General features: G+C 36.1%; 1 protein-coding gene and 1 pseudogene across 1 annotated transcript; both read right to left on the bottom strand.

The window, feature by feature from the left end:
• Positions 1-392: 392 nt before the first annotated feature.
• On the bottom strand, positions 393-8,391 carry LOC126708201 (L-arabinokinase-like; annotated as a pseudogene).
• A 259-nt stretch (positions 8,392-8,650) lies between these two features.
• On the bottom strand, positions 8,651-12,037 carry LOC126708619 (putative pentatricopeptide repeat-containing protein At5g08310, mitochondrial). The gene has a single exon (XM_050408431.1). It carries the CDS (start codon positions 11,639-11,641, stop codon positions 9,104-9,106), a length of 2,538 nt encoding a protein of 845 aa, XP_050264388.1. The 5' UTR covers positions 11,642-12,037; the 3' UTR covers positions 8,651-9,103.
• Positions 12,038-26,028: the final 13,991 nt, after the last annotated feature.

Below are 26,028 nucleotides of genomic sequence, written 5' to 3'. Positions count from 1 at the left end.
GTTTAAAAAAAAAAAAAAAAAAAAAAAAAAAAACCTTGTTATAAAGGCTTAGATAGTTAAATTCAAACAATCATTTGCTGAAACCATACATACATACCGAGTGGAATGAATGTTGATTGGAGGGCAGATTAGAGCTAGTTAAAGAGCATGTGAATGCAAAACTAATACGCTAAAAAACAAAAACAAAAACAAGAAAACAAAAAAGGGGTACAACCTTCATTTAAAGGATGCCACATACAAATTTTATTCTTGTCCTCATAATTTTTTTTCCAGGATTTAGACGCATTGATGCAGACACAGTAGGCGTCTAATGTACCACTTTGTACAACTCTTCAAAGCACAAAAATTTTTCATAGACAGTCAATCGGTTCATCCCAGAAGTAAAATTGGAGGTAAAAATTAAAAATGATAATTTTATTATTATTATGCTGGAATGTGTTTATTGCCATACTCCCCAGCTGTTCTGATCGGAGTCAATCATAATAAACCCTTACAAAAATACTTAAATGACGCCTAGAGACTTGATCTGTTTCTAGTCTAGACCAGAATCGCTTCCCTTTAATTATTTTATCCCAGAAAGTTGACATTAGTTTAGCTTGTTGGGGATGCGGCATATTTTCAGATATCCAAACTTCCCAGAGCCTGGTGATGAGCCTTCAAAAAGAAATGGCAAATATCCCGTTGCTTTTTTGTATCTCTGCTGAATCTGGAAATCAAACAGCATAAAGCTCATTGTTTCAGCTCAATATGGCTCATTTATAAACAACAATTAAATCACTAAATCACCATATAATCAGCGATATAATGGACTATGAACAACACATGAAAAAGCCACACAAAAGTTTAGAGAAAAGGATCTTTTTTTTACTATATAAATAGTGGGAGTGGAGTTCAACCACAGACACTGAAACACAAAGGGTGCTAGTACCACCAAGTTATCACTCAAACCCCATAAAAGGTTAGAGAGAAGGATAATTCACTCTCAATCAACAAGGCCAGCTATAAAGTAAAAGAAACATGCTAGGGACAAGATCTTTTCAACCAACAAGCAGTATCTTGGTATATGGGTAGCGCCTGACCTGAAGTGTAACTTTCTCTTTTAAGGAAAAAAAAAAATGAACAAAATTACCTCAAGAATTTGTTCACTGCTTCGTAGACTGTTCCTGCCAATTACACAAACAGTTCCACCAGAACCTCCACCAGTAATTTTCGCTCCATATATTGTCCCCTCTTTGGATTTAGATAATTTACCATGCTGTATTTCCTGGACTAACTGTACAAGCCTATCTGTCCCATCCGAGTCAAGCCCACAAACACTGTAGCTGAAGTGACACTGAAAAAGAAGGTAATATGTAAGAACCATTTCATTCCTTTTATTCTATTTCAACACAGAAAACAAATCGATAAGAAAATCATAACTCCACAATTTCACTAGGTTTTCTTAGATTATTATTTTTTTTTTGTAAGTTCTAATTTTTTTTTATTGGTCAGGTACACACGTGTCAGATAGATCTTGAACCCACAACCTCATTCTCCACCTAGCATTTATAAGGCCAGGAGGTGCCAATTGAGCTAGAGTTTATTAGCACTAGGTTTTCTAAGATATTCAGAACATGCATACAAAAGAAGATCAAGACACAATTTTCAAACTCATAATACCTCCTATAAAGATACGATAAAACAACATGCTGGCGTTGGAAGCATAATGATAAATAAATCACCAAATATGGATCTGGTCCTGAACAGAACAGAGACAGGATGGGACCTTCCAACATCCTACAACTCACCGGATATAACATAGTTCAGGTTTCATTGGGTTAGCAAGGTTAGGCTAATCAACCCTCCAACCCTAACTCAGGCCAAAAGATTTATGAAGCCCTAACATCTCTCTCTCTCTCAGGCCAGAATAACATTTATTTCTCTTCTCACATTTTCTTAATTTTTGAAGGTTGGGAGTCACCATGATGGTCAAATGGGCTGGCTTGACTTTCAAGTTTAAACTCAAACCAAGGCAAACTCAATTAGGCCTATGAAATCAGTGAGCATATGCTACTCCCCCAAACCTTGTGTTGATTGTCATATATCAGACCAGAACATAGATTCTACATATGAAGGCTACAACTTAAATAATTTGTTGTTGTACCATTTTTTTACAAGTAATATTGAAGAGGAGCTGTGCACACATAGCGTACTCCCAAGTAATTACAAAGAGTGAGAGTTGTGATCCAAAAGAAAGAGAATTAATGAAATCTACAATGGAGCCAAAATATTGCGTCATTCAAACAATGTTTTTATAAATGGCGATTTCAGCTGCATGACTGAGACTACCACATGCTCAAATCATCAGTCCTTGGACCTATTTCCAGCATTATTATTATTATTATTTTGATCGGTAAGCTACGCACTCACTCAATGGGTATTAACCCCATGACCCGACCCTCCACATAGCACATGTAAGGGGGTGCCAATTGAGCTAGAGCTCATTGGCCTATTTCCATAATTTAAATTGCCATCGCTTCTAGTAGTCAACCAATTATGTATGATAAAAATTACGTGATTATTTTTATGTATGTAAAGTTCAATTTTTTTAAGGATTACAAAGCTGGACCTCTGAAGTCTGAAAGAACAGTTTACCTATACTAGGTACCTTTGTTCATGAATTATTGAAAGCATACTTACTACTCTCTAAACAATCAATTCCAGGATTCAAATTTACCTAAGCATTTAATGAGTTACTTTTTTGTTTATTTCACATAAAATTCCTCAGATCCATTAATAAAACACTCGTTCATACAGGGAATAGAAGGGGCTGAGTTTTATGGGTATAAATGCTTCATTAATTTGATTCCCCGGATGTCACTTGTCTCCATTGCATTATTTCCGTCTATGAGGCCTGCCTTTATATATATGCAGAAGTAGATTTCAAAAACCAAGCTTAACAATTTATCAAAACTAGAAATTTGTATATACCTGATTCAATAGTTCACCAAGAGCCGTAAGTTGCTCATCTGAAGTTGCCGATGTTAGAAGTGCTTTAAAGGCCTGTGAGTAAAGTAATTAAGCAAAGTAACTCAGCTGACATGTAATAATATAATCAACAGTTAAGTAATACAAGGTATCCGCTGCACATGATCTCTTGAGTCTTTTATGTCTTAAAGTGATTAAGTCCACAAAATGTGCTTAAAAAAGAAACCATAATACAAATTTAAATGAAGAATATAATCTATGGACTGACAGTAACATAAACATGTAATATCAGTCAAAGTTATCACTACTTAGATTAAGCACATATGAGGCTGATCAGAACCAATGACAGCACTGAGCTGTGGCCATCCTGTCTAGCTAAAAAAAACAATTTGATATATTAATCACTAAAGTGATTAAGTCCACAAAATGTGCTTAAAAAAGAAACCATAATACAAATTTAAATGAAGAATATAATCTATGGACTGACAGTAACATAAACATGTAATATCAGTCAAAGTTATCACTACTTAGATTAAGCACATATGAGGCTGATCAGAACCAATGACAGCACTGAGCTGTGGCCATCCTGTCTAGCTAAAAAAAACAATTTGATATATTAATCACTAAAGTGATTAAGTCCACAAAATGTGCTTAAAAAAGAAACCATAGTACAAATTTAAATGAAGAATATAATCTATGGACTGACAGTAACATAAACATGTAATATCAGTCAAAGTTACCGCTACTTAGATTAAGCATATATGAGGCTGATCAGAACCAATGAGAGCACTGAGCTGTGGCCATCCTGTCCAGCTAAAAAAAAACAATTTGATATATTAACCACAATTCAAGCGGAGATTGCTCCTCAGTAAGAATATCTCCTACGAGCTTCAGCTACAGTAATTTTCAAATAAAGTTATGTACAATGATGAATTTTTTTACCTTAGAATAACAATTAATGAAGAGGAAAGCAACAAAAGAGGTAAATAGAAAGAAATGGAAAATTTACAATTTGATGTAGCATTTAGAAACCTAACAAATGATTATATTAGAAATCCAACTTCAAAGAAACAAAGGATGGTAATATATATATTAAGCTACATTCTGGACCATTTAACACTCTCAGAGATATACAAGAGCATTCAAATAAATGATTCATATTAAGAAACAAAGGATGGTAAAAAAACATTTTAAAAAGCCCAAAAAAATTGATAAAGTACCGACTCTCCCAAAAGCTTAAACTTTTAGGAAATGATGAATTTAATCATTCAACATAATTCTAACAAAAATATAGATATTTTTCATTGCAAAGTTCAAATTCAAATATATGCAAAAATTCAAGGGGGTTAATAATAATTACAACTTATTTTAAAAAGTTTTAAAGGATTGACATATATCAGGAATATTGCAAGTACATGTATAACAGCCACACTTTATTGACTGTACTGTTGAGCAGAAGGTCAAACTTACAAGTTACAATCACAAGACATCAAATCAACAATTGCAACCAAAACAGAAACTACCCATTGCACTTGACACTAGTGGTAACGGAGTGAAGTGAGATTAGGGGACGTCAAAATTTTGAACTTTCACATGAGCATGCACACACGTGTGAGTATGTGACAAACAGAGTTAAAGTAAAGAACAATTAACCTCAAATAATTGGAAAAAAATAACAATGATTTATACCACAATAGGTATTATTATTAAATCCTCTTTTGGATTGACAACATCATGAATCTCTAAATTAAAGTTCCTTTTCCATGAAGTAACATCCATATCAATCCGCTACTGACATTCTCCCTTTTGGATAAGTTTTGGCCTCAAGGAGAGGGGAACAGGGAGATTGAAACTAATGACCCCTGCTTCATGAGACATGACCTCTAACCAACTGTGCTGCCCCTTGGGGTTCACTATTGACATTCATGATTCAATTCTCTAACTATTAAACAAACAGTTAAAAACCTTGACACAGAAATTTTCATATATAGGATGTTTAGCAGGCCCTCTAACTCTCTAACTATCAAACAAACAGTTAAAAACAATTAATAACCTTGACACGGAAATTTTCATATATAGGATGTTTAGCAGGTGCTCTAACTCCATAAGTACGCTTGGGATCAATAACTGTGACAGGATCGTGGCGATCAGCATATTTCTCCAAAAATGTCTCACCAAGCATGGACTATGAAAGCACCTTTGCATAAAGAGCCTCATATTTGTGATTGAAGTTTAAAAATCAAGAACCCTGATTATTGGAGAACCGAAGGTGCCAATAAAAACAGGTGCAGAAATTAAAGAGGGGGGCCCGCGGGGGGGTGGGTGGGGTGGTAAAAAACAGGCCACTAAACCTCAAAAATTAAATAATTCATTTAATCTCTTCACTAAGATTTGATAAAGAATTAGAGTATCAAGAAGGAAAGCTTTCTAAAGGACAATACCTGTGAGGTGAAAGGTTACATAAGTAATCTAATGAAGCTTCATCTTCCAATAGTTCAACACCAACATCCTTCAAATCATCAAGGTTTAGCCCATCACCTTTAGGTAATGACCGAGACAAGATCGAAGAAGCAGTAGACTTTATCATCTTTCAACCCATATAAATACCAACTCTGACAGATCCGTAGTCTGCACCACCAATGCTGCCACCAAAATACCCTTAAACTTTGCATTCAAAAACTTTCACAAAAAAAGAAAAAAAAAAAAGAAAAAAAAAAAAAGAAAAAAAAAGAAAAAAAAAAAAAGAGAGAAACAAAGAGCATAAATAAATTAGGATTATACAGGATAGCAACTGCTGCACCAAGATAAGGGGATTAGGACGTTAAATTCATTTGATAATATTTACATGAAAGCACAATTAATCATCATGATAATGAATATATGGATACAGGATGGAAGGTGAAGAAGAATGATCTAGGATAATATGAAAGAAAAGGAAGATTACAACCATAGGATTATATGTAAATCCTATAATCAAATGTTCATAATGTTCCAACACAATATGAACGACAGGAAATCTGCAATCTCAACTCAGCAAACTCATCCATAAAAATTAAAAAAACAAGCATGATAAACTTATGTCAACACAAATCAGGAGAATGGAAATAAACATATTAAAGGACCATTTACCTATGTCTTATTCCTGAATCAATTCCCCAAAATCGGATATGGGAGGGAATTTCTACAAGCCCAACCATCTTAGCAGGCTGCATAGATTCAATTTTAGACATCAATTTTTTATCTGTAAAACAACCATAATAGAGTAGCTTTCTACAGAACTAATATGCGTACCTGACACACCATTGCAAGAAGTTTGTTGGCTTCACCACATGCTGAAGTAATCTGGTCCCTCACACCACATGGAGGTCCAACAATGTGATTCTCAACCTAATAAACAAAATTAAATAACAAATGAAGTAGCATAACATGCTCAAGGTACATAAAAATTAAATAATATATGATTAAGGGAAGAATATCAATCTGAAGGTTCTGCTAAAGAGTCAGACCTTTTTGCAGAGCAAAGCAAGATCTCGAGGACAGATGTTTAATCCTGCAAAGTGTAGAAAAAGAATTAAGGTTTTTTTTTTTTTTTTTTTGTTTTTGGTTAATAGCAAAGAAGAAGAATTAAGTTGATTAAGCATTTCCCTAAAATTTCTGGGTACTCAAATTGAATTTCAAAGACTTGAATGCTCAAGATATTAGTTGTTGTCTATTTGATGTGGGTTTTTGAGACATCTTAATTACAAATGAGTACGATTTTATTTGTCTTTATAACTAGATTTAGTCTTTGATGTTTTACTCAACTACAACTAAACCCATTCTTATTATCTAAGGCATATGTAGGGATGTACCACATACAAGATATATAGAATTTTTTTTTTATAAGTAAATAAAAAGATGTCAAAAAATTGAGTCCTAAAAAGACAGTTCTCAAAGTTTGGAATATTTGATAAATAAAATTACCACGAGCAGCAGCTATGGCAGCCATGCTAGCAAACTCCACAGAAGCAGAAGATGATACAGCTTTGCCTTCTGGGACAGCAGAAGAAACCTGTATGTTCATAATATTGAGACAATACTAATGGACTTTATAGGTACTTAACTTCAAAGCTGATGAAATACATTGAACACTAATAAATTCTCAACGTCAACCTCATATAAAAGAACATATTCATAAGCATAAAAAACTAGGAAAAGTTTCACACAAAAAAAAAAAAAAAAAAAAAACTAGGAAAAGAAACTGCATTGGTTTTTGGAATAACTAAGTATTAGTAGCAGCCACATAATAAAAATATCATGAGAAACAAAAAAGTGATCCACGGTAGAGAGAATATTGAAGTATATTTTAGAAAAGCAAGATCGTCCAGAGAGTGGCTTTATACCAAAGTAAGCATGATACAAACTCAAGTGAATCTATCAAGATAATAAAGCAAAGTAAGTGGATTGGTAGCCTAAAATATATAATGATCAAATTTTTGGAATGTAACATCAAAAGCCAAGTTTAAAGCCTAAGAATAAAACAATTCTACACAAAGCAAGGTACCAGAAAAGAAGGTGTATCATAATAAAAGCCGCAAGCCAGAAATGAGCTAACTCAAAATTTAATTAAGGCAAGGAAACAACTAAGAAAGGCCAACATGACAAGATGGAAAAAAAAAAATATATATATATATATATATATCAATTATCCTGTATCCACTCACATATTGGGCACTTTTAAGGACACAAAAAAATGAGGATATATGTTTTAGCTTGTATTAAGAACGTATGCAGTGGCTATGAATGAATCAAAACATTCCAAACAAGATAGGGAGAAACTTATACCAGCATACTGATACTATCCTCAAAGCGAACGCCTAATTCTGTCATTAAAACCAGAATCAACCCCGCAACAAAAGCTGCCCACCTACAACAAGAATCATATAAGTGGCATATTATTTTACAAAATTATAGATAATCAAACAAAAGTGACCTGCGATTTGGATGGATCTTTAGCAAAGTATTCCTTTGCTTTTTCATATGATATTGGCTGGTCTCCGTCCATAAAATCAGATAAATTCATATCAAAGGTTGGTCCACGATTGCTCAATTCTGAACCATATGATACCTGATTTGGCCAAAATGTGGAGATAACACAGATTTTATAAAATCAGATACATATAATAAACACACGTAAACATATTTTTTTCTGTGACAAAAAACACACTTTAAGTCATAAGCTCCACGCTTATTGTGACTAAATTTCAATCACTCAAAAGAGAAAAATTATATCCCTCTTCACTATCCCAAAGAAGAAGAAAAGTCAACCAACTTCTATAAATGAAAAAACTGGAAAAAAGATAATGTCTATTTAAAGACTCATACATACAATTTCCAGAACAGGTGTTGATCCTTGTCCTTTGGCTTGCTGCCGAGCCAGCGCATGCTTCCAAAGCCTATGTTTACTTGGATGATTCATTTGCACAGCAACATGGCAGGCTTCTCTTTTTGGCATCTACAAGAGAGCAGATAAAAAGAAAAAGTGAGAGGGGCAGAGGGAGAGGGAAAGAGGAACATGTCATGAAGGAACTTCAAAAAAAATAAAAGAAAACAATAGCACCAGTTCTATGACATTAGACAAACTTATTAGCGGAATTGTATTTGATTCTATAAATTTTTCATAAATAAGTTTTTCATAAAAAGATTCATAAATAAGTTTTGCATCCAACTAATGGATTGAATTTGATTGAAAACATCTTCAGTTTACATAGAACAATAAATGATCCATGTCCAATATTTACATCCACTTGTAGAATTGTTTTCATTTAAATTCTATCCGACTAAAGGATTGATAAATTAAGGATTCTAAATTAATTCATATTCAGTGTTCTTTATATAATTCAAATCAATAATAATGAAAAAGAATGACAGGATTTTCCCAAGACAAACATGAGTCACTTGGTGATGTCAGAGTCATAAACCCCAAAGGTAGGTTGATTATACAGAGCCTTCCCTGCCGAAAATAATCCACCATCCAAATTTAAGCTGAGAAGGACATGTTGCTTTCTTTAGCCTGAGCACCCCAGTTCTATACTAAAAATTTCCTTGAGCATATCTGTGCTATCTTAGTGACTCCTAATCAATCAATAAGTTCATGTCAACCTTCATCTTTGACGTCTGAACAGCATATTTTAGGAATTCTACCCTCTGCAATAAGATTTCTAACTCTTGAAGAAGTCCTGGCATCTTCCAACAACTTAAGTACTGCATCTCGAACAATAAGACAGTTCTTATCCAGTGGATCTGGAAAGTTTCCTTTTCCAGCCATCTCCTTTAAAATTTCAAAAGCCAAGGGTAGGTTAAGATTACATAGAAAACTACTCATTAGTGCTACATAGACAAAAGTGTCAGGTTCCATTTCCTTCTCTTGCATCTGGTGAAGATATACAAGTGCCGTGTCAGGCCTACCACACTTACAAAGACCATGAATGAGGGCCATGAAAGCAATATTGTTTGGAGAACACCCTTCTCTTCCCATTTCATTCCAAAGCACCAGTGCATCATCGGGTCTTCCAGCATTGCATAACCCATTCATCAAAGTAGTGTAAGTAATTACATTAGGCTTTCTATCTTTTACAAACATCTGGGAAAGGAACAGCATGGCCTGATCAACATCACCATTTTTGCACCATCCATCTACAAGCAGATTGTAGGTAATGACTGAGGGGACAAGCCCCTTGACCTCCATCTCATGCAGAATATCTTCGGCTTCAGAAACTCTCTTTGCCTTACAGAGCCCACTTATCAATATGTTGTATGCAACCACATCAGGACAATAGCCACGAGAACAAATGTCCCGGAATAACTCCAAAGCTCGATCCACTTCTTGAGTTTTGATTAAACCATCTATGGCTGCAGAATAGGGAATTATATCAAGGAGGAAACCTTCTTGAACCATGCTAGCAAGAAATTTGCAAGCTTCTACTGCTCTCCCATGTTTGCATAGCCCTTTTACAAGCAAGGTAGAATGTTTTGTATATGGTTCATATCCATAGACACGCATCTCTTTCACCAGATCAAGAGCTGCGACAACATCTTCCATTCTACATAGGCACCCATATATAGAGTTGTAGATAAAACGGGTTGGTTCAAATCTTGACAGCTTCATCTCTCTGAAAAGCTCATAACTTTCTTCCGATCTATTTGAATTGCACAGACCATCAATTAAATTTTTATAAATCATTATATTTGGTGCACAACCGATTTGCTTCATATGCTGGAAAATGTTAAGTGCTGAGTCCAACTTACCAGTCCCGAGTAGACCATCAATAACAATACTAAAAGAAGTGGTGTCAGGGCGAATGGCTTTCTTAACGCTTAGGAGTTTATGTTCCACAACATCAGCATCAGATTGATCCCCCATCATTGCCTTGAGCAAGAGAAAAGCTTTATTGATTGAGTTGTTTTTAACAAGAGCATTCAGAACAGAATTGTAAAGCAAACTCATAGCTTCCTCATCAATATCTTCTTGCATTTCCTCGAGTAATTGGATCATTTTTTTCTCTTCAGAGAAAAATGTCACAAGCTTTGTAAGTATTTTAACATCGGGATGAATTCCCAACTGCTTCATTTCTGAAAACAAATGTAAGGCTTTCTCCAGCTCCTTTACTTTACAGAGTCCTCCAATGAGCACATCATATAGTGAAACATCAGGATAGAAACCTGATTGCTGCATTTTATCAAACAATTGAAGGGCCTTATCCACTCTGGACTCCTTTACAAACCCATGAATCAAAACGCGAAAAGTCTTCTCATTCAACGTAATATTATGGTCTTCCATTCTCTCAATCAATTCAAAGGCCTTATCTACCTCACCCCACTTGCTAAAAGACATAACTAAGATAGAGAATACGTGCAGGTCGACCCACCCCCGCTCATTCATATCATTGAACATGCTCAGAGCTTTTTCAAACTTGCCAGCATTGCAATAAACTTGTAACACCGGGGTCAGCGTGTATTTACTGAATTTCCAACCATAATCGTGCATCTCTTTCATTCTCATTTCAATTAAAACAACTGAATTAGACTTAGATAAAGCCTCTAACAAACAATTATAGCTATAGTCATTGGGAACGCAAAGACCCATCCTTCTAGCTTGATCAAACAATACGTTAGCTTCATCAAACAGTCCTGCACTGCCCAAACACCTTACTAGATATCCCAGAGCTCCTGGAGACATGGAACAACGCAAATTTACAATATCCATGACCATGGCTCTCAGTGGGGGAATTTGTCCAGCACGCGATAGGATTGAGGCCATGGCATTATAAGTATAACAATTGTGCTTATAACCACATTGATTTGAGGCCCAAGTAAAGAACATGTGAGCTATTTTCCAACTCTTGAGGCAATTTAGCACACTTTCAACAACTTGGGTGGTGAGTCTTGGTGAAAGGCTATTGAGTTCTGGGTTGTGTGGGGAAAATGGTTTCTTGGTGAAGATGGAAATGAAGCCATTTGTAATGCTGGTGAGGTCAGAATGAAAAGATGAGTCGTAAATATTAGTATGAGTTTTGGTGCAAATGGGTCTGTGAGTGTGAGAGAGGTTCTTGGTGAAGAGAAGTGAAAGCAGAGCACAAGGTCTGATGGATTTACGAAGATTATTGCGTGCTTCTGTGATTTTTGGTAGTGCCATAGCTTTTCATACAAATGGAAAAAACCCAAAGGCTCGGGAATCCGATTTTCTTTCTTAAGACCCAAATCAAAAATTTAGATAATACCCAAAACCCCAAAGGATCGGATTTCTGCAAATCTGATTTTGAGAGAGAGAGAGAGTGAGAACCCGAAGTGGAGAAGTTCAGTCCGAGCCGATTTTTCCCTCGCCTGGGGCCTTCGCCGCCGCCTGAAGCGTTCGCCGTTGGGTTCAGTCCGAACCGTTGCTTCACCGCCTGGGTTGCTTCGTTGTGGGTCTCTGGGTTTGCACGGGTTTATTGATCGTTGGAGAAGAAGAGTTTTTGGAACAGGGTTTGTTGTAGGCTTGTAGCAGCTCTTGCCGTTATTTTTGGGTTCTATCGGTTTTTTTTTTCTTTTTTAAGAAAGGGTTCTATCGGTTTGATGTTCCTTATTTTTGGGAATTTAAAAAAAAAAATAAATAACGTTAAACGCTCTTCGTTTTGATGTGTAAAATATTTCTAAGAAATTTTTTTTTCCAAATATTTTTAGGAAAATATTTTACCATTTTACGATGTTTTGTTTTACGGTAAAATATTTAGTTAACCAGCAACCAGAAGCTTCCTTATTTAGAGCCGTCTACTTCTAAGCTGTCCTATGGAAATTTCAGTTCACAACTCCAGCAAGTGTCGAGGCAGGCAACAATTCGCAAGGGAACGGACATAGTGGGGTTGGAGGTAGTGGCGATGTTGCTTTGTGCGAAGTTCAGTGGAGGAGCGATGGTGTGGGAGATCCAAGCGCGGATCGCTCTGAGACCGGCTCTATGCAAGTCCTTCAAGCCTGAGAGACTCGTGGTGAAGATGATTTTGGAAGTCGGGACACTTGCAATTTGTCTCAGGAGCATCAAGCCCATACCCAGGCCGGTACAAGTGTTTCAACCGATGGTGGTGGGAATTCTCGAAGTCCGGTCAACCATCTTGCCAAGGAGAATGCAGGCAACGAAGAAGCTACTGAAGTTGGGATGGAAGTGGAAGGAGGAAGGGCTGTCCTTTCCCACTTCTGAGGAGGTTCTTTTCTCTTTCCTTTTCAGTGTGATGAATTACATCATTTGGAATAGCAAGGGTGCTCTAAAGCCCAATTTTCAGAGCCATGTTAGAGATCTTGCTCGAGTGCATGATCCGACAATTTTTGTGATCATGGAGACCCGTCTTGGAGGGGAGAGAGCTAAGGACATTACAGACCGTCTTCCCTTTGATGGTGCAATTCACACGAATACGATTGGTTTGACTGGGGGGTTGTGGCTCCTATGGAACTCAGACTTAGTAGAAGTTGTTCCTCTAACCAAAATAGAGTAGGAAATCCATGTTACTGTGAAGGTACGTTCTTCCAATCTTTCTTGGTTATTTTCAGCAGTTTATGCCAGCCCTAGATTTGCTGAGAGGTCTATTCTTTGGAATAATTTGATGAATGCTGCGGACTTGCATAGAATGCCTTAGATTATTGCAGGGATTTTAATGAGCCTATTGTTAGTGATGATAAACTAGGTGGTAGACCTGTAAGCATTAGCAGATCTCTCCTCCTCAAAAATTGCATGGACAAGTGTAATATGATTGACTTGGGGTTCTCGGGGTCACAGTTTACTTGGACCAACCGAAGGGATGCTCAAGTTCTCATTCAAAAGAGAATCGATAGATTCTTTGTAAATCCGAAGTGGTGTACACTGTACCCTGAAGCTAGGGTCTCCCATCTTACCAGATGTCATTCCGATCATTGCCCAGTCCTGCTCCAAACTGCCCCCACTGTATGGGCCAGACGGAATCATCTGTTTAAGTTTCAAAGTTTCTGGCTCTCGGACCCCTCTTTTCCTTGGGTGGTTCAAAAAGCTTGGACTAATGCTCCTCACCTTCAGGAAGCTATCAAGTCATTTACCCGAGATGCTTCGGAGTGGAATAGGTCTCACTTCGGCAATATATTTGCTAAGAAGAGGAGGATAATGGCTAGGTTGGACGGCATTCAAAGGGCATTAGCCTTGAGACCGTTGGATTCCCTAGTAGAGTTAGAAAGGAAGCTCCAGGCTGATTTGAATTGTGTTCTTAGTTAGGAAGAAGAGTTATGGGCACTGAAGTATAGGGTGAATTGGTTGATTTCTGGTGACCGGAATACGACATTTTTTCATGAGTCTACTCTGGTGAGGAGAAGAAGAAATTCTATCATTTCTATCATGTCCAAAGAAGGGGAATAGGTGCATGATGAGATAGCAGTTAAGGAAGTTATTAGGGACGGATTTTCAGAACTCTATACATCTTCTTTAAGTTACTCCCCCCTTGAGATTCCTGCGGCGTTGGCTTGGCAAACCCGGCTTTCTGATGAGGAGCGGGATAATATTGATAAGGCTGTGTCAGAAGAAGAGATAAAGAGTGGTCTTTGGTCTCTCAAAGCTTTTAAAGCCCCTGGCCCTAGTCCAAATGGGCTTCATGCAGGCTTCTTCCAATGTTTTTGGCTCACAGTGGGTACCTCTGTGAAGGAGGAAGTTATAAAAAATTTTGCTAACAGGGAAGTTCCTAAGGAAGTTAACAAGACCCTTATTGTTCTTATTCCCAAGATTCCTGGACCAGAAACCCTCAGCAATTATCACCCAATTAACTTGTGCAATATGATATATAAGATAGTCTCAAAAATTCTGGTTGCCAGATTAAGACCCCTACTTGGTAAACTTATATCGCCGCTCCAATCTACTTTTGTGCCAGGGCGAAAGGGCACGGATAATGCTATAATTGCCCAAGAACTCATCCATACCATCAGCAGGAAGAAGGGCATGACTGGTTTCATGGCAATTAAAATTGATCTGGAGAATGCTTATGACAAGCTTGAGTGGAGCTTTATCAGAGTTATGCTCAACAGGTTTAACCTCCCACAAAGTCTTATAAAGTTGGTTATGAGTTGTATCTCTACAGTTTCCACTTCGATCTTGGTCAATGGGGGGACCTTGGATCCTATTTTTCCCTCCAAAGGCATCAAGCAAGGCAATTCGTTATCACCATACATCTTTATTCTTTGCATGGATTTCCTGGGGCAACTTATTGAAGAAGAATGTAGCAAGAAAAGATGGAATCCAATTCGAGCATCTAAGAGTGGCTTGGCATTCTCTCACCTTTTTTTTTGCGGATGATCTGGTTCTTTTCGCTAAAGCTGATCAAGCAAATTGTTTGGTGATTAGAGAGGTGCTTTATGAGTTTTGTAGTAGATCCGGGCAATTTGTGAGTGGGGCAAAATCGAGGGTTTATTTTTTCCCAAATGTTTGAAGAGAAAATAGGGAGTCTTTTCTTGATATATTGGGTTTTCAATGTACTCCCAATCTTGGGAAGTATCTTGGTATTCCTTTAAAGCACCCAGGGTCTTCGGCTAATGATTTTAATTTTATTCTGGATCGTGTGAAGCAAAAGCTGTCAGGCTGGAAAGCAAATTTGCTGTCCTTAGCTGGTAGAGCTGTACTTGTTAAACATGTTTCCTCAACCATTCCCAACTATGTTATGCAGTGCAATCACCTCCCAGGTAAAATCATTGATGGGATTGATAGAGTAAACAGGAACTTTTTGTGGGGTTCATCGAAAACGGTAAGGAAAGTGCACTGGGTGGGTTGGGAAAAAGTTACTCAACCAAAGAAGGAGGGTGGCTTGGGTTTCCAAATGGCAAGGGATAGGAACTTAGCTCTGCTAGCAAAGCTCAATTGGAGATTTCAGAATGAAGGAGATTCTTTGTAGGTTAAAGTGCTTAGGGGGAAATACTGTAATGCTCGAAAATTAAGCTCTAGTAACAGAGATAAGCTTCCTTGCTCCAGAATTTGGTCAGCTATGAAGAAGGGATCAGTAGTTTTCCAAAAGGGGGTAAGATGGACAATCGGTCGAGAGAGTAATCTTAGCTTCTGGGACGATAATTGGACAAAGTTTGGCCCTCTTAGGTAGGTCATCCAAGGCCCTATTCAATGTGAAAGTGTGGATCTGAGGGTAAGGGATGTGGTGTCAACAAATGGGTGGGACTAGTTTGCAACTTCTTTTGAGCTCCCAAATTCATTAAAACTAGAATTACAGGCCATTCCATATGTTGTAGCATCCCGTGGGTGTGATAAATTGGCGTGGAAAGGACTCGGAGCATGGTATGTTTACCCTTGGGTCAGCATACAAGATAGCCATGAAACAGGTAAGGCCTTTCATTTTTGGGGGTAATTGGATTTGGAAGGTGAAGATTCTGCCTAGGATTTAATCTTTTGTGTGGTTATGCCTTCATAATAGCATCGAGGTGAAGGAGTGCTTGGCTAGGAGAGGAATTGTGACCGAGAGTGGATGCGCCCTCTATTATTCAGGCAGTTAATCCATATTACACGCTCTCCGAGATTGTGATGTTGTGAAGCCCGTGTGGTCCCAGCTAGGCGTTAATAGTCATATTAACCATTTCTTCACCAGCAACATCTTTGCTTGGCTAGAAGAAAATGGTACTAACCACCAGGTCTGTGGTAATCATTATATCCTGTGGAGCACAACTTTTCTTTTTGCAATTTGGATAATTTGGAAGCACAGGAATCAAGTTTTATTTAAGAATCAAGGTCCGAACCCTCAGCTTGCATAAGTAATCAGTGTTTTGGAATATTCCTTCTGCGCTGCACCTACCAGAGAGGCCTCCAGTCATGTCCTTAGACCGGTCCGCTGGACAGAATCGGATTCAGGTTGGTTTAAATTGAATACCGATGGGTTTGTACTCGGTAATCTGGGTATTGCAAGAGGGGGGGGGGGGGGGGGGGGGCTAATCCGAGACAATAATGGGAGTTGGATTGTGGGTTTTGCTTGCAAAATAGGGGTGACTACTTGTTTCCTTGACGAACTTTGGGCTCTTCGGGATGGTCTGAGCCTCTGTGTCAGCCGTAACTGCCAAGCCGTTGAAGTTGAGATAGATTCTAAGGTGATCATGTACGCTTTGAGCAATCCGAATTACTCCAATCTTTTTGTTTCGTCCATCATGGATAACTGCAGGAATCTGCTTTCACAAATTCCTCGGACGTGTTTCAGGCATTGTTATCGTGAGATCAATAGATGTGCGGATGCTTTAGCTCGCAAGGGTGGCTGTCAAGCTGCTGATTTTGTGATTTTTGAAAGTCCACCTATGGACATTTCTAGTTTATTAGATTTTGATTTGAGTGGTTTGTATTTGAGTAGGGTCTGCCCTGCTTCGTTGTTGTCTTTCTAGTTTAATGCAATTCCCCTTTTAACCAATATATATATATATATATATAGTTAAAAGTAAAATATTTTCAATCAACTAAATCAACCTAAACAAATTTGTTTTACACTTAAAATTTTGGTAAAACATTTTACATTTTACACTTAAAATTTTGGTAAAACATTTTACATTTTCTCTCCTCCCTCCTTACCTGATACTTTCACTTCCTCACACCTCAGTCCCTCTCAGTTTTCGCTCTCCCTCTCTCATGACTATTGACTACTATACCTTCTCACTTTCAAGTTCTCCCTCATCTCTCTTCTTTTCTCTCTAGTAGTCACACTGTCACCTTTTTTCTTTTTTCCATGCATTGTATACAAGTATGCAATGAGAAGCTTTTCATATGGTAATTGTGGGGTAATTTCCCAAACAAGCTGTTTATCTGCTTTAGGGAGCCAAGCCCGCACTTTTTTGTTCTGCAAGCAGCATGGAAAGACTTTGAGTGCAGTCCCACATCGGCAAGAGAAGCGCCCCACTCATGCCTTATAAGCGCTTGGCGCAAGCATGAGTGTACCATTACTACACATGTGACATGTAGTAGTGGTAGAGGCGTGCCCTACAAAGGGGTAACAAAACCATGCGGGTGTCGGGTCCGAGACATGGCCAAGCCAATCCCACCCCACCCCAAAGCGGACAATACTCTTAATGGGCATTGCCCTCAAAAGTGCCTTTTTGTGGGATAATTTCCCGCACAAGCTATTTGTCCGCTTTGGGGGGGCTAAGCCCGCACGGTTTTGTTCTGCAAGCGACATGGGAAGACTTTGAGTGCAATCCCACATCGGCAAGGAGAGAGCACAGCAGGAATATAGAAGCATAAATAATGATAAAATAGTTGACAAAGAAGAAAGTTGATAAAGAAGAAAATAGCAAAATAGATATAGTCAAAATAAATTAAAACAGGGTATGGAATATGAAAACTGAAACAAATAAAATCTTACTTGAAAATACTTCTGTCTTTGATTAAAACTGAAAAGTTCTGTCTTTCTTACAAGCTTTGAAAATAAATACTGTCTGAAGAGTTACAAGATTACAAAGTAAAATCTGTAAAAGGTTACAAGATTATCTATCTAGGAAAGGTTACAAGATTATCTATCTGAAGGGAAGGTTACAAGATTACAAAAAAAAAGTAAAGTACAAAAGTCTTTCGGAGAGGGAAATGGAAAGCTATTACAAAGTCTTTCTAAAAGTCTTTATGAGGGAGAGAGCTATCTTGGATCTATTGGACCTTGGAATTGAAATGGAAATTTTGGACCTAAAATCTGGACCTATCTTCTGTCTTCAGAGTTTGTCCTTTTATAGATGAAGTGAACCATGGTAAGTCTTCAAAAGTAACCTGAGTTAAGTAAAGTGAACTCAAGTTAATCTGTCGGTAGAATCTTGAACAGTAAAAGTCTATCTTGAACAGTAACTTTTCTATCTGTGAGAATCTGCGTACGAATAATATTCTGCTAAAATATCTTTCTGGATCTGTCTGCATTCTGTTATTTTATCTTTTAGTCTTTTGTCTTCTTTTTGTCTCCTTATCTGTCTCTTGTCTTCTTTTTTGTCTCCTTCTGTCACATGAGTCCTATAGTTTGGAGAGGAGGATAGAGGAGGATTCCATCTGTCTGTATCTGTTGGAAACTAATCTGGTGCAAGGGGATAGTGACCTAGCGCAGTGTGCAGTGTCTATCTTGTCTATTATTTTGTCTAACCACTTGGATAGACTGTCATTTTTGACCTTGTATTCTGAAGGGATATTGTCTCTATTGAGACGCCTTCATGCTTTAACTGAAATTTGTATTAAAGATTTCTATTTTTGGCAGAATTTGGTATGAGATTTTAGCCTTAGAATAGCTATCTTGCTTGCCAGGCAATTGACCGTTAATTTTAAAATTAACTAATTAAAGGTTATTATGAAATGGTAAAATATACGATGAGAAAGGACAAGAATAAACTAAAAGTCATGAACCTATAGTACAAGACAAAGATCCTGGCAAAGGGATATAGGAGAAATGATGGAAAGATACGTAGGAACAAAAGAAAGACTAGAATAGTCAACAAAAGTAGGAAATCTTTATATATATATATATATATATATGCATACTTAAGTATATATATACTTAAGTACTACTGCTACTGGTAGAATAGTATGATCTACCATTGTAGGAATCTCATCATTATCTATCGCTAAGTCTGCCATTGTAGGAATCTCATCATCACTTTTATCTTTTGAGATGGAAATTTCTTTCAATAAGTATATATATCTTTGGGGAATGGGGGTAGGAGGAACTTAAAGAAAACTTCTGTCTTTAAAATATTAGTACATATTCCATTATCTGTCGTGAAGAACGGGTAGATTAAAGCCAAAAAAGGATTTCCTAATATAACTTTAGAGGACAACTTATCTGTTAAGAAGAAAGGTGTTCTGAACTTGATTCCATTATTATATATGTATGCCTTGGTTAGCTTATTACTTATTTTAAGTCTATCAACATTAGCCTGAGTTAATCTGTCTGTTGTTGATTCATAATACTTAGAGGGTATTAATCCTTCTTGTATGCAATTCATATCAGCACCTGAATCAACAAGGGCAATAACAGTTAATGAAGATTCTTTATGAACTACCAAAGTTATCTCTGTGTACCACTTTTGAAATATCATTCTGTCAATTATATTTAAAAATTCATCTTTGTCATCTTCTTTATGAGAACTTTCACCAGTATAATTATGTCTGTCAAGAAGAGAGGAGTCTGTCAGAGGTTCATTACAATACTTAATTCTATCTTTTATGCTAATTACCTGCGCAGTTATCTGTTCAACCATGCCTTTTAATATGAAATTTTCTGATTTTAATTTTTTCAGTTCATTTTTTAGGTTATTAATATCTGTCTGTAGGTCTGTCACAGTTATAGGTTTATTGGGTTTAAATCTATCAGTAATTTCAGTAAAATTATAAGTTGACTTATAATCTTTTAGATCTATTTCAAATCTATCAATTTCAGTTAAAGATTCTTTTAATTTAGATAAATAATCTTTTTTAGATTGTAGGTCTGGAAGTTTATCTATCAAATCCATTATTATGTCTTCTTGTTTTGTTAAGACACATTTTTTTAATTTTCTTTTACAATAACAATTATTAGGATTATTACAGTTACATAATTGAACATTTCCATCATGTGAAGAAACATCTGTAGAGGAGGATGAAGTACTATTACTATTATCTATCTGGTGAATTTCATTATCTGTTACATCACTATCTGTTAGTTCTATTATACTCATTAATTTATCCTTTAATTTTCTTGATATATCAAGTTTATTTATCTGTCTTTAAAGGTTACAGTATCTGCTAGTGTGTCCCTTTTTCCCACATTTGAAGCAAGTAATGTCACTTTCCCTACGTCTATCATGTTTCTTTCTTTTGGATTCTTCTTTCTTGTCTTTAGACTTACTTTTATAATATCTTCTATTATTGTTCTTATATCTATCACTTCTGTCATCTTTCTTTTCTTTTCTTCTTTTCCTAGAGGGAGCAATTAATGGATCAAAACCATATTGCTCACAAAAAGTTCCTAACTCTTTTTTAGCAAATCTTTTTTCTTTTTCTATCTGGTTTTTTAGCCTTAAGTCATTACATAGCCATAAACCTGTTTTATTAATTGAAGATATTATGTCTCCATATGTTAGGCTAGGATAGTCTATAGTTCTGTCATTATTAACTATATCAAGTCTAACTTTCTTAGCAAAGAAATAGGGTAAACCAACAATGAATTTTTCTTTCCAGTAGGACTGTTGACAATTATTCCTACTTAAAACTTTTAAAATAAAAACATCTTTATACCATCTAAAATCTGAAAGTTGTGGACATCTTAAATTAATTAAAACATTTGAAGCTCTTTCTTTATATTGATTGGGATCACCAACAAAATGTTTAGTTATAGTAAAAATTAAAGTATTAACTGCATCTTGTGAAGGCTGTCTATCTGTCATTATAACATTTTCATCTGTTTCTCTTTTAACAGCTGTCAATATTCCATTTCTATCATCATTATTTAAATAATGATCCCACCAGCCTTTCAACTGGCCAGTAAAACCAGTGACAATTAAATGAGCTATCTGATGATCCTGTTTTCCATGATTTTTATAAACATTAGTGAGCAAAGTCATTTCATGTAAAAGGTTTATAATTTCATATTCTGACATTCCATCAATATTCCATTCATAAATTAAATCTGGCGAATAAGATGAATTAACATAAGTATGTCTTTCTTCAAATTGTAAATCAGGGGGAGTAGGTTTAGGATACCAATTCTTTCTGGGGTATAAATCTTCAATTCTTCCTTTTTTACGATCTTGCGATGAAGATGCTAAAGTTAATTTATTCATCTGTAATTTATCTGTGAATTGTGATTCCAAATTATTTATGTCTATCAAATCTGTCAATTGATTGTCTTCTGATTCTTCATCCTCTAAAGAGTCAATTCTTCCTGTTGTATTCAATGTTATAATATTCTTATTTTTTAATGGCTCTATATCCTTTAATGATTCTAATTTCATTAAGTCTAATTTTTTAATTTATTTCATTAAGTAAATTATCAGTTTTCTCTGTCATGGGTTTCTTTAAAGGTGCTTTAAGGTGAGGAGGTATCTCATGAGGGATAAATAAAGGGGTATTAGACGTGTTTTCTTTTTTTATGGAAGTAGAAAGGGGTATTATTCTGTCTTCTATATCTTGTAGCTTTTGACCAATAGTTTTTAGATAAGTATTGGTGTAATTGTTCTGTTGAATTATACTGTCTAGATTCTTATTATCATCACTTAGACTGGGTCTTTTGATAGGTGTAGCCAAAACTTGGACTCCACTATTTTGACTCAATATAATTGATTCAAATGGTGGATAAGTCTGATACACTTTCTCATGATTTTCTGTCTTTGTCCATGATAATACTTTCTCTATTACACTTATCTTTTTGTTATGATAGTCCAAAAAGTCAAAGAAACTAAAGTGTGTCTGTAAATCTGTCATCATTTCAAAATACTTAGTTCTTAAATTGTTTCTTTCATGTTCATTATATTCTTCAAAAAATTGGTTCTTTCTGTCATTATTTTCAGGTTTTAAGTAATCATATTTTAGTAGTTCTTTATCTAAAACAAATTCTTTAGATAAAACATTAATTTGTCTATCATCTGTAAATCCTAATATATCTATGTGGGTAGGAGAATCAGGTTGAGGTTGGGGCTGATAAAGAGGTTGGTGAACATTAGGGGTAGGTTGTGTGGTATCTGTCGGATAATAAGCTGGCTTTGTCTGAATAGGGGTTTTCTTAGTGTTTATTGGGGGAAGGTGTATAACTGGAGGAAGATTCTAGGGAGGTAAAGGTCTGGAATCAGAGAAAGGTGTCCTAGAGGAAAATGAATTTCTAGGGGTAAACATCATAGGGGTCTTTCTGCCTGTAAAACTACTAGGTCTTATGAGACTATCAGTATATCTGTCATTATTATTAAAAGAAATAATAACTGTACCATTTGTATTTTGGGCTATGAAGTCTGGTTCAGTGTTTTCTATTTTTGGTGTGGGGGAAATAGCTTCAAGTTGCCATCTTTCAGGAAGGGTTATATCTTTCCACTGTATTTGTTGAGGTACCCGTAATCTAGTATTCCGGGTTGAAGCTTGCATAAGTAGAGTCTGTCCTTTAGGGGAAGGGTCAACTATGGATTCAGGGTCTAAAGTGGTTTTCATCAGTTTATAATAAATCCTATAAATAATAGCTAAAGGTTCTGAGCCTTCTTTCATGTAATAACCATTTGTTTTTACATTTAAAGTTAAAAGAATCCATAATATTTCTGTCAGATAGGCTTAAAGCAAAGTTAGGATAACAATTAAAATATACTGGTCCTTTATGTAAACTTGTTTCCATCATTCCAAGGAGTGAGTCATCAAATCTTAAATTTCTGTCATCTCTTAAGCAAAGTAAAACACTTGCATTTAAAGCTTCTCTTGTTAATGGTTTAACAGCTACTTGAACCAAACCAACCTGTAAAAATGCATATTTTTGTCTATGTCTGTCAATTGAATCTATTGAGAATAACTGAATTATTTCATATTCATTAAATATAGAGTAAGTTCTTTCAACAGTTTTTATGGTGTAATCTGTCAAGAAAGATAATTTAGAAAAAGTAGTCTGTCTGTAAATTTTATCAGTTCTTTCAGTTGGTATATTCCATTTATTCCATTCTAATAAATTTCTATCTATATCTTTCATGCTAAATTCTTCAGAATTAACTATCTTATCACTTTCCATGTTCAGATTAGTGTGTGCCTGACCTAAGTGTGTCTTAGCAACAGATAATGAGCGACGAAACATATTCATTTTATCTCTAAGCAATTAATAATTACTGGCGGAACTATTACTAACCACTGGTATCCTTGCTATCGGGACCACCTCCTTGGGAAACTCCATTGTGGGACCACCCAAACAACGCCTGTCTGTCGGCTACAACAAAGGGGCTGACCAACACGAAACTATGGTTTGCCAACGAGTCTCTAGGCTGACCAACGCTAACAAAGAGCAAGTAGTGGCTATGTAATAATATAAGTTCCTAGTAACTTCTTAATTGCAAAGAAATAAAACTCATACACCTACCATCCATGGCTCTGATACCATTGACTACCCAGGAGAGAGCACAGTAATAATATAGAAGCATAAACAATTATAAAATAGTTGATAAAGAAGAAAATAGCAAAATAGATATAGTCAAAATAAATTAAAACAGGGTATGGAATATGAAAACTGAAACAAATAAAATCCTACTTGAAAATACTTCTGTCTTTGATTAAAACTGAAAAGTTCTGTCTTTCTTACAAGCTTTGAAAATAAATACTGTCTGAAGAGTTACAACATTACAAAGTAAAATCTGTAAAGGGTTACAAGATTATCTGTCTGAATGGAAGGTTACAAGATTACAAAAAGAAAGTAAAGTACAAAAGTCTTTCGGAGAGGGAAAGGGAAAGCTATTACAAAGTCTTTCTAAAATTCTTTCTGAGGGAGAGAGCTATCTTGGATCTATTGGACCTTGGAATTGAAATGGAAATTTTGGTCCTAAAATTTGGACCTAAAATCTGGACCTCTCTTCTGTCTTCGGAGTCTGTCCTTTTATAGATGAAGTAAACTATGGTAAGTCTTCAAAAGTAACTTGAGTTAAGTAAAGTGAACTCAAGTTAATTTGTCGGTAGAATCTTGAATAGTCTATTTGCATGTGAATAATATTCTGTCAAAATATCTTTCAAAATATCTTTCTGGTTCTGTCTGTATTTTTCTGGAATATAATGGATCTGTCTGGAAGCTATTCATGCATGTTGGTAAATAGTGATCTGTTGTTGGTGAATAATGATCTGTCGTCGGTGAATAGTGATCTGTCGTCGATGAATAGTGATCTATCGCCGTTGTCTGTTCGGAAGTGTTCTGTCTGTCTATCTGTCTATCAGTCTGTATCCGCGTAATTATCATAATCTAGCGGATCAGAGTTGTCCTCATATTGCTCATGCTTATGGAGCACTCCATAATCATTACATAGGGCACAATATGAAATAGGAACGAAAAAACGAACATGATCTTTGGCTGTCATCAATCTGGGATCTTTAACAATCCTTCTTTTCCCAATGAGCCTTCCTGCTGAAGATCTTGGGCCATACACAGCTATCCTGTCGGTGTAGCCATATAAATAGAAACCTGTCTAATTCTTTCTATACTTCATAAATCTTATTACTCATGAAATTAGACCATTCTTGAGCCAGAGCACCTGGATCATCAAGTGATAAATAAGTATCTCCTATATACCAGTTATATTCAGGGATACCACACCAATCATGGATAAGGACTAAAATGTGTGCTGGCTGAGCTTCCATATAATAGCTAGTGTCCCAAACTAGAAGAGTACTCCATATTTCCATCTTCATATAATTAAGTCCTCCAATCTGTGCTGCTGCTTTTTAGATGACTCTAGGAAATAAACTAATCTGATTTGCAGAAGTAATGGTTAATTTGTTGATAAACCCTGCTTCTAGCATTTCAGATAACCATAAGGGATCACAGATTACTGGATCTTCTATCTCTGTGTTGATAAGTAATCCCGAGTAGGGATTAAATATATCTCCTGTTCTTTCATAAACTCTGTCTAAATTTCCAAAGCTCTCATACCATTTAGCTTTATGAGATAACCATATATCACCTGTCATGTCTTCTGTCCTGATAAATGCTGTAGAGACTATCAGTTTAAAAAGATACATCCATCTATCATAAGAACTTGTTATAGCTTTATGAGTTAATATATTCTGTTGGATTTCAGGGGGTAAGGTTCTAATAGCAAGTCTCGTTTTTTGCTAAATCTTAGGGTGGAGCTTTGAAAAGCTTGTTCCCATAAGATAGCTTTTTAGAGATTGTAGTTCTGTCTTTGTGGAGCTTGAATCTCCATCCTCCTTGCCAGGGAGTTGACAACCGAGTGCTTCAATAAATGCCCCGGTGCTAACAAGATGTAATTCCAAAGCCTAAAGGGTCATTTGGAATAAGGGTTTCTGTCTGAGGGTGAATGCTGCCTGTAAATTATCAAGAAGTAGTTTAATATGAAGAGGAAGGTCTGTAAATTCTCCGTCTTGAAACATAAGATCACTGTCGAGCACTTTTTGCAGAATTACACTTTTATTACCACATGAATACATTGCCTCTACTAGCAACGTATCCTGAAGGGATATTGTCTCTATCGAGACGCCTTCATGCATATCCGAAATTTTTACTGAGGGCTTTTGGAAACCTCTGGGTTGCATCGCTGGTGCCTTGCCCTTGTCTTTCTGAGAGAATCTTTTACTCATGGTAGTCTGCAATTGGGTTTTGGGAAAAGGATTATGTTTGGAACAAATATTTTTTGTCAAAACTTCTTTTGAAATTCTTTTGCCTCTGTCTTTCTGTGAAATTCTTTTGAAATATTTTATAAGAAAAGTAATAAAAGCATTTACAAAACAAACAACATTTATAAAACAAACTTTTCTTTGTACACTTTTGTGCTCTTACTGAGTAGCAACAGTATTAAAGTAGTCATGATGGGATCTGTCAAGGTAAGTGAGATTCAAAATATTTCTTAAATCTAGTATGATTCTATCTTCGTAAA

This window comes from Quercus robur, chromosome 12 (genome assembly GCF_932294415.1).
Source record: "Quercus robur chromosome 12, dhQueRobu3.1, whole genome shotgun sequence".
Lineage (NCBI taxonomy): Eukaryota > Viridiplantae > Streptophyta > Magnoliopsida > Fagales > Fagaceae > Quercus > Quercus robur.
The sequence above is the reverse complement of the archived record's forward strand: the minus strand, read 5'-3'. Positions and strand labels throughout refer to the sequence as shown.

Coding starts and splice junctions, on each gene's coding strand:
- LOC126708619 (XM_050408431.1), bottom strand. CDS start 11,641: ATGGCACTACCAAAAATCACAGAAGCACGCAATAATCTTCGTAAATCC.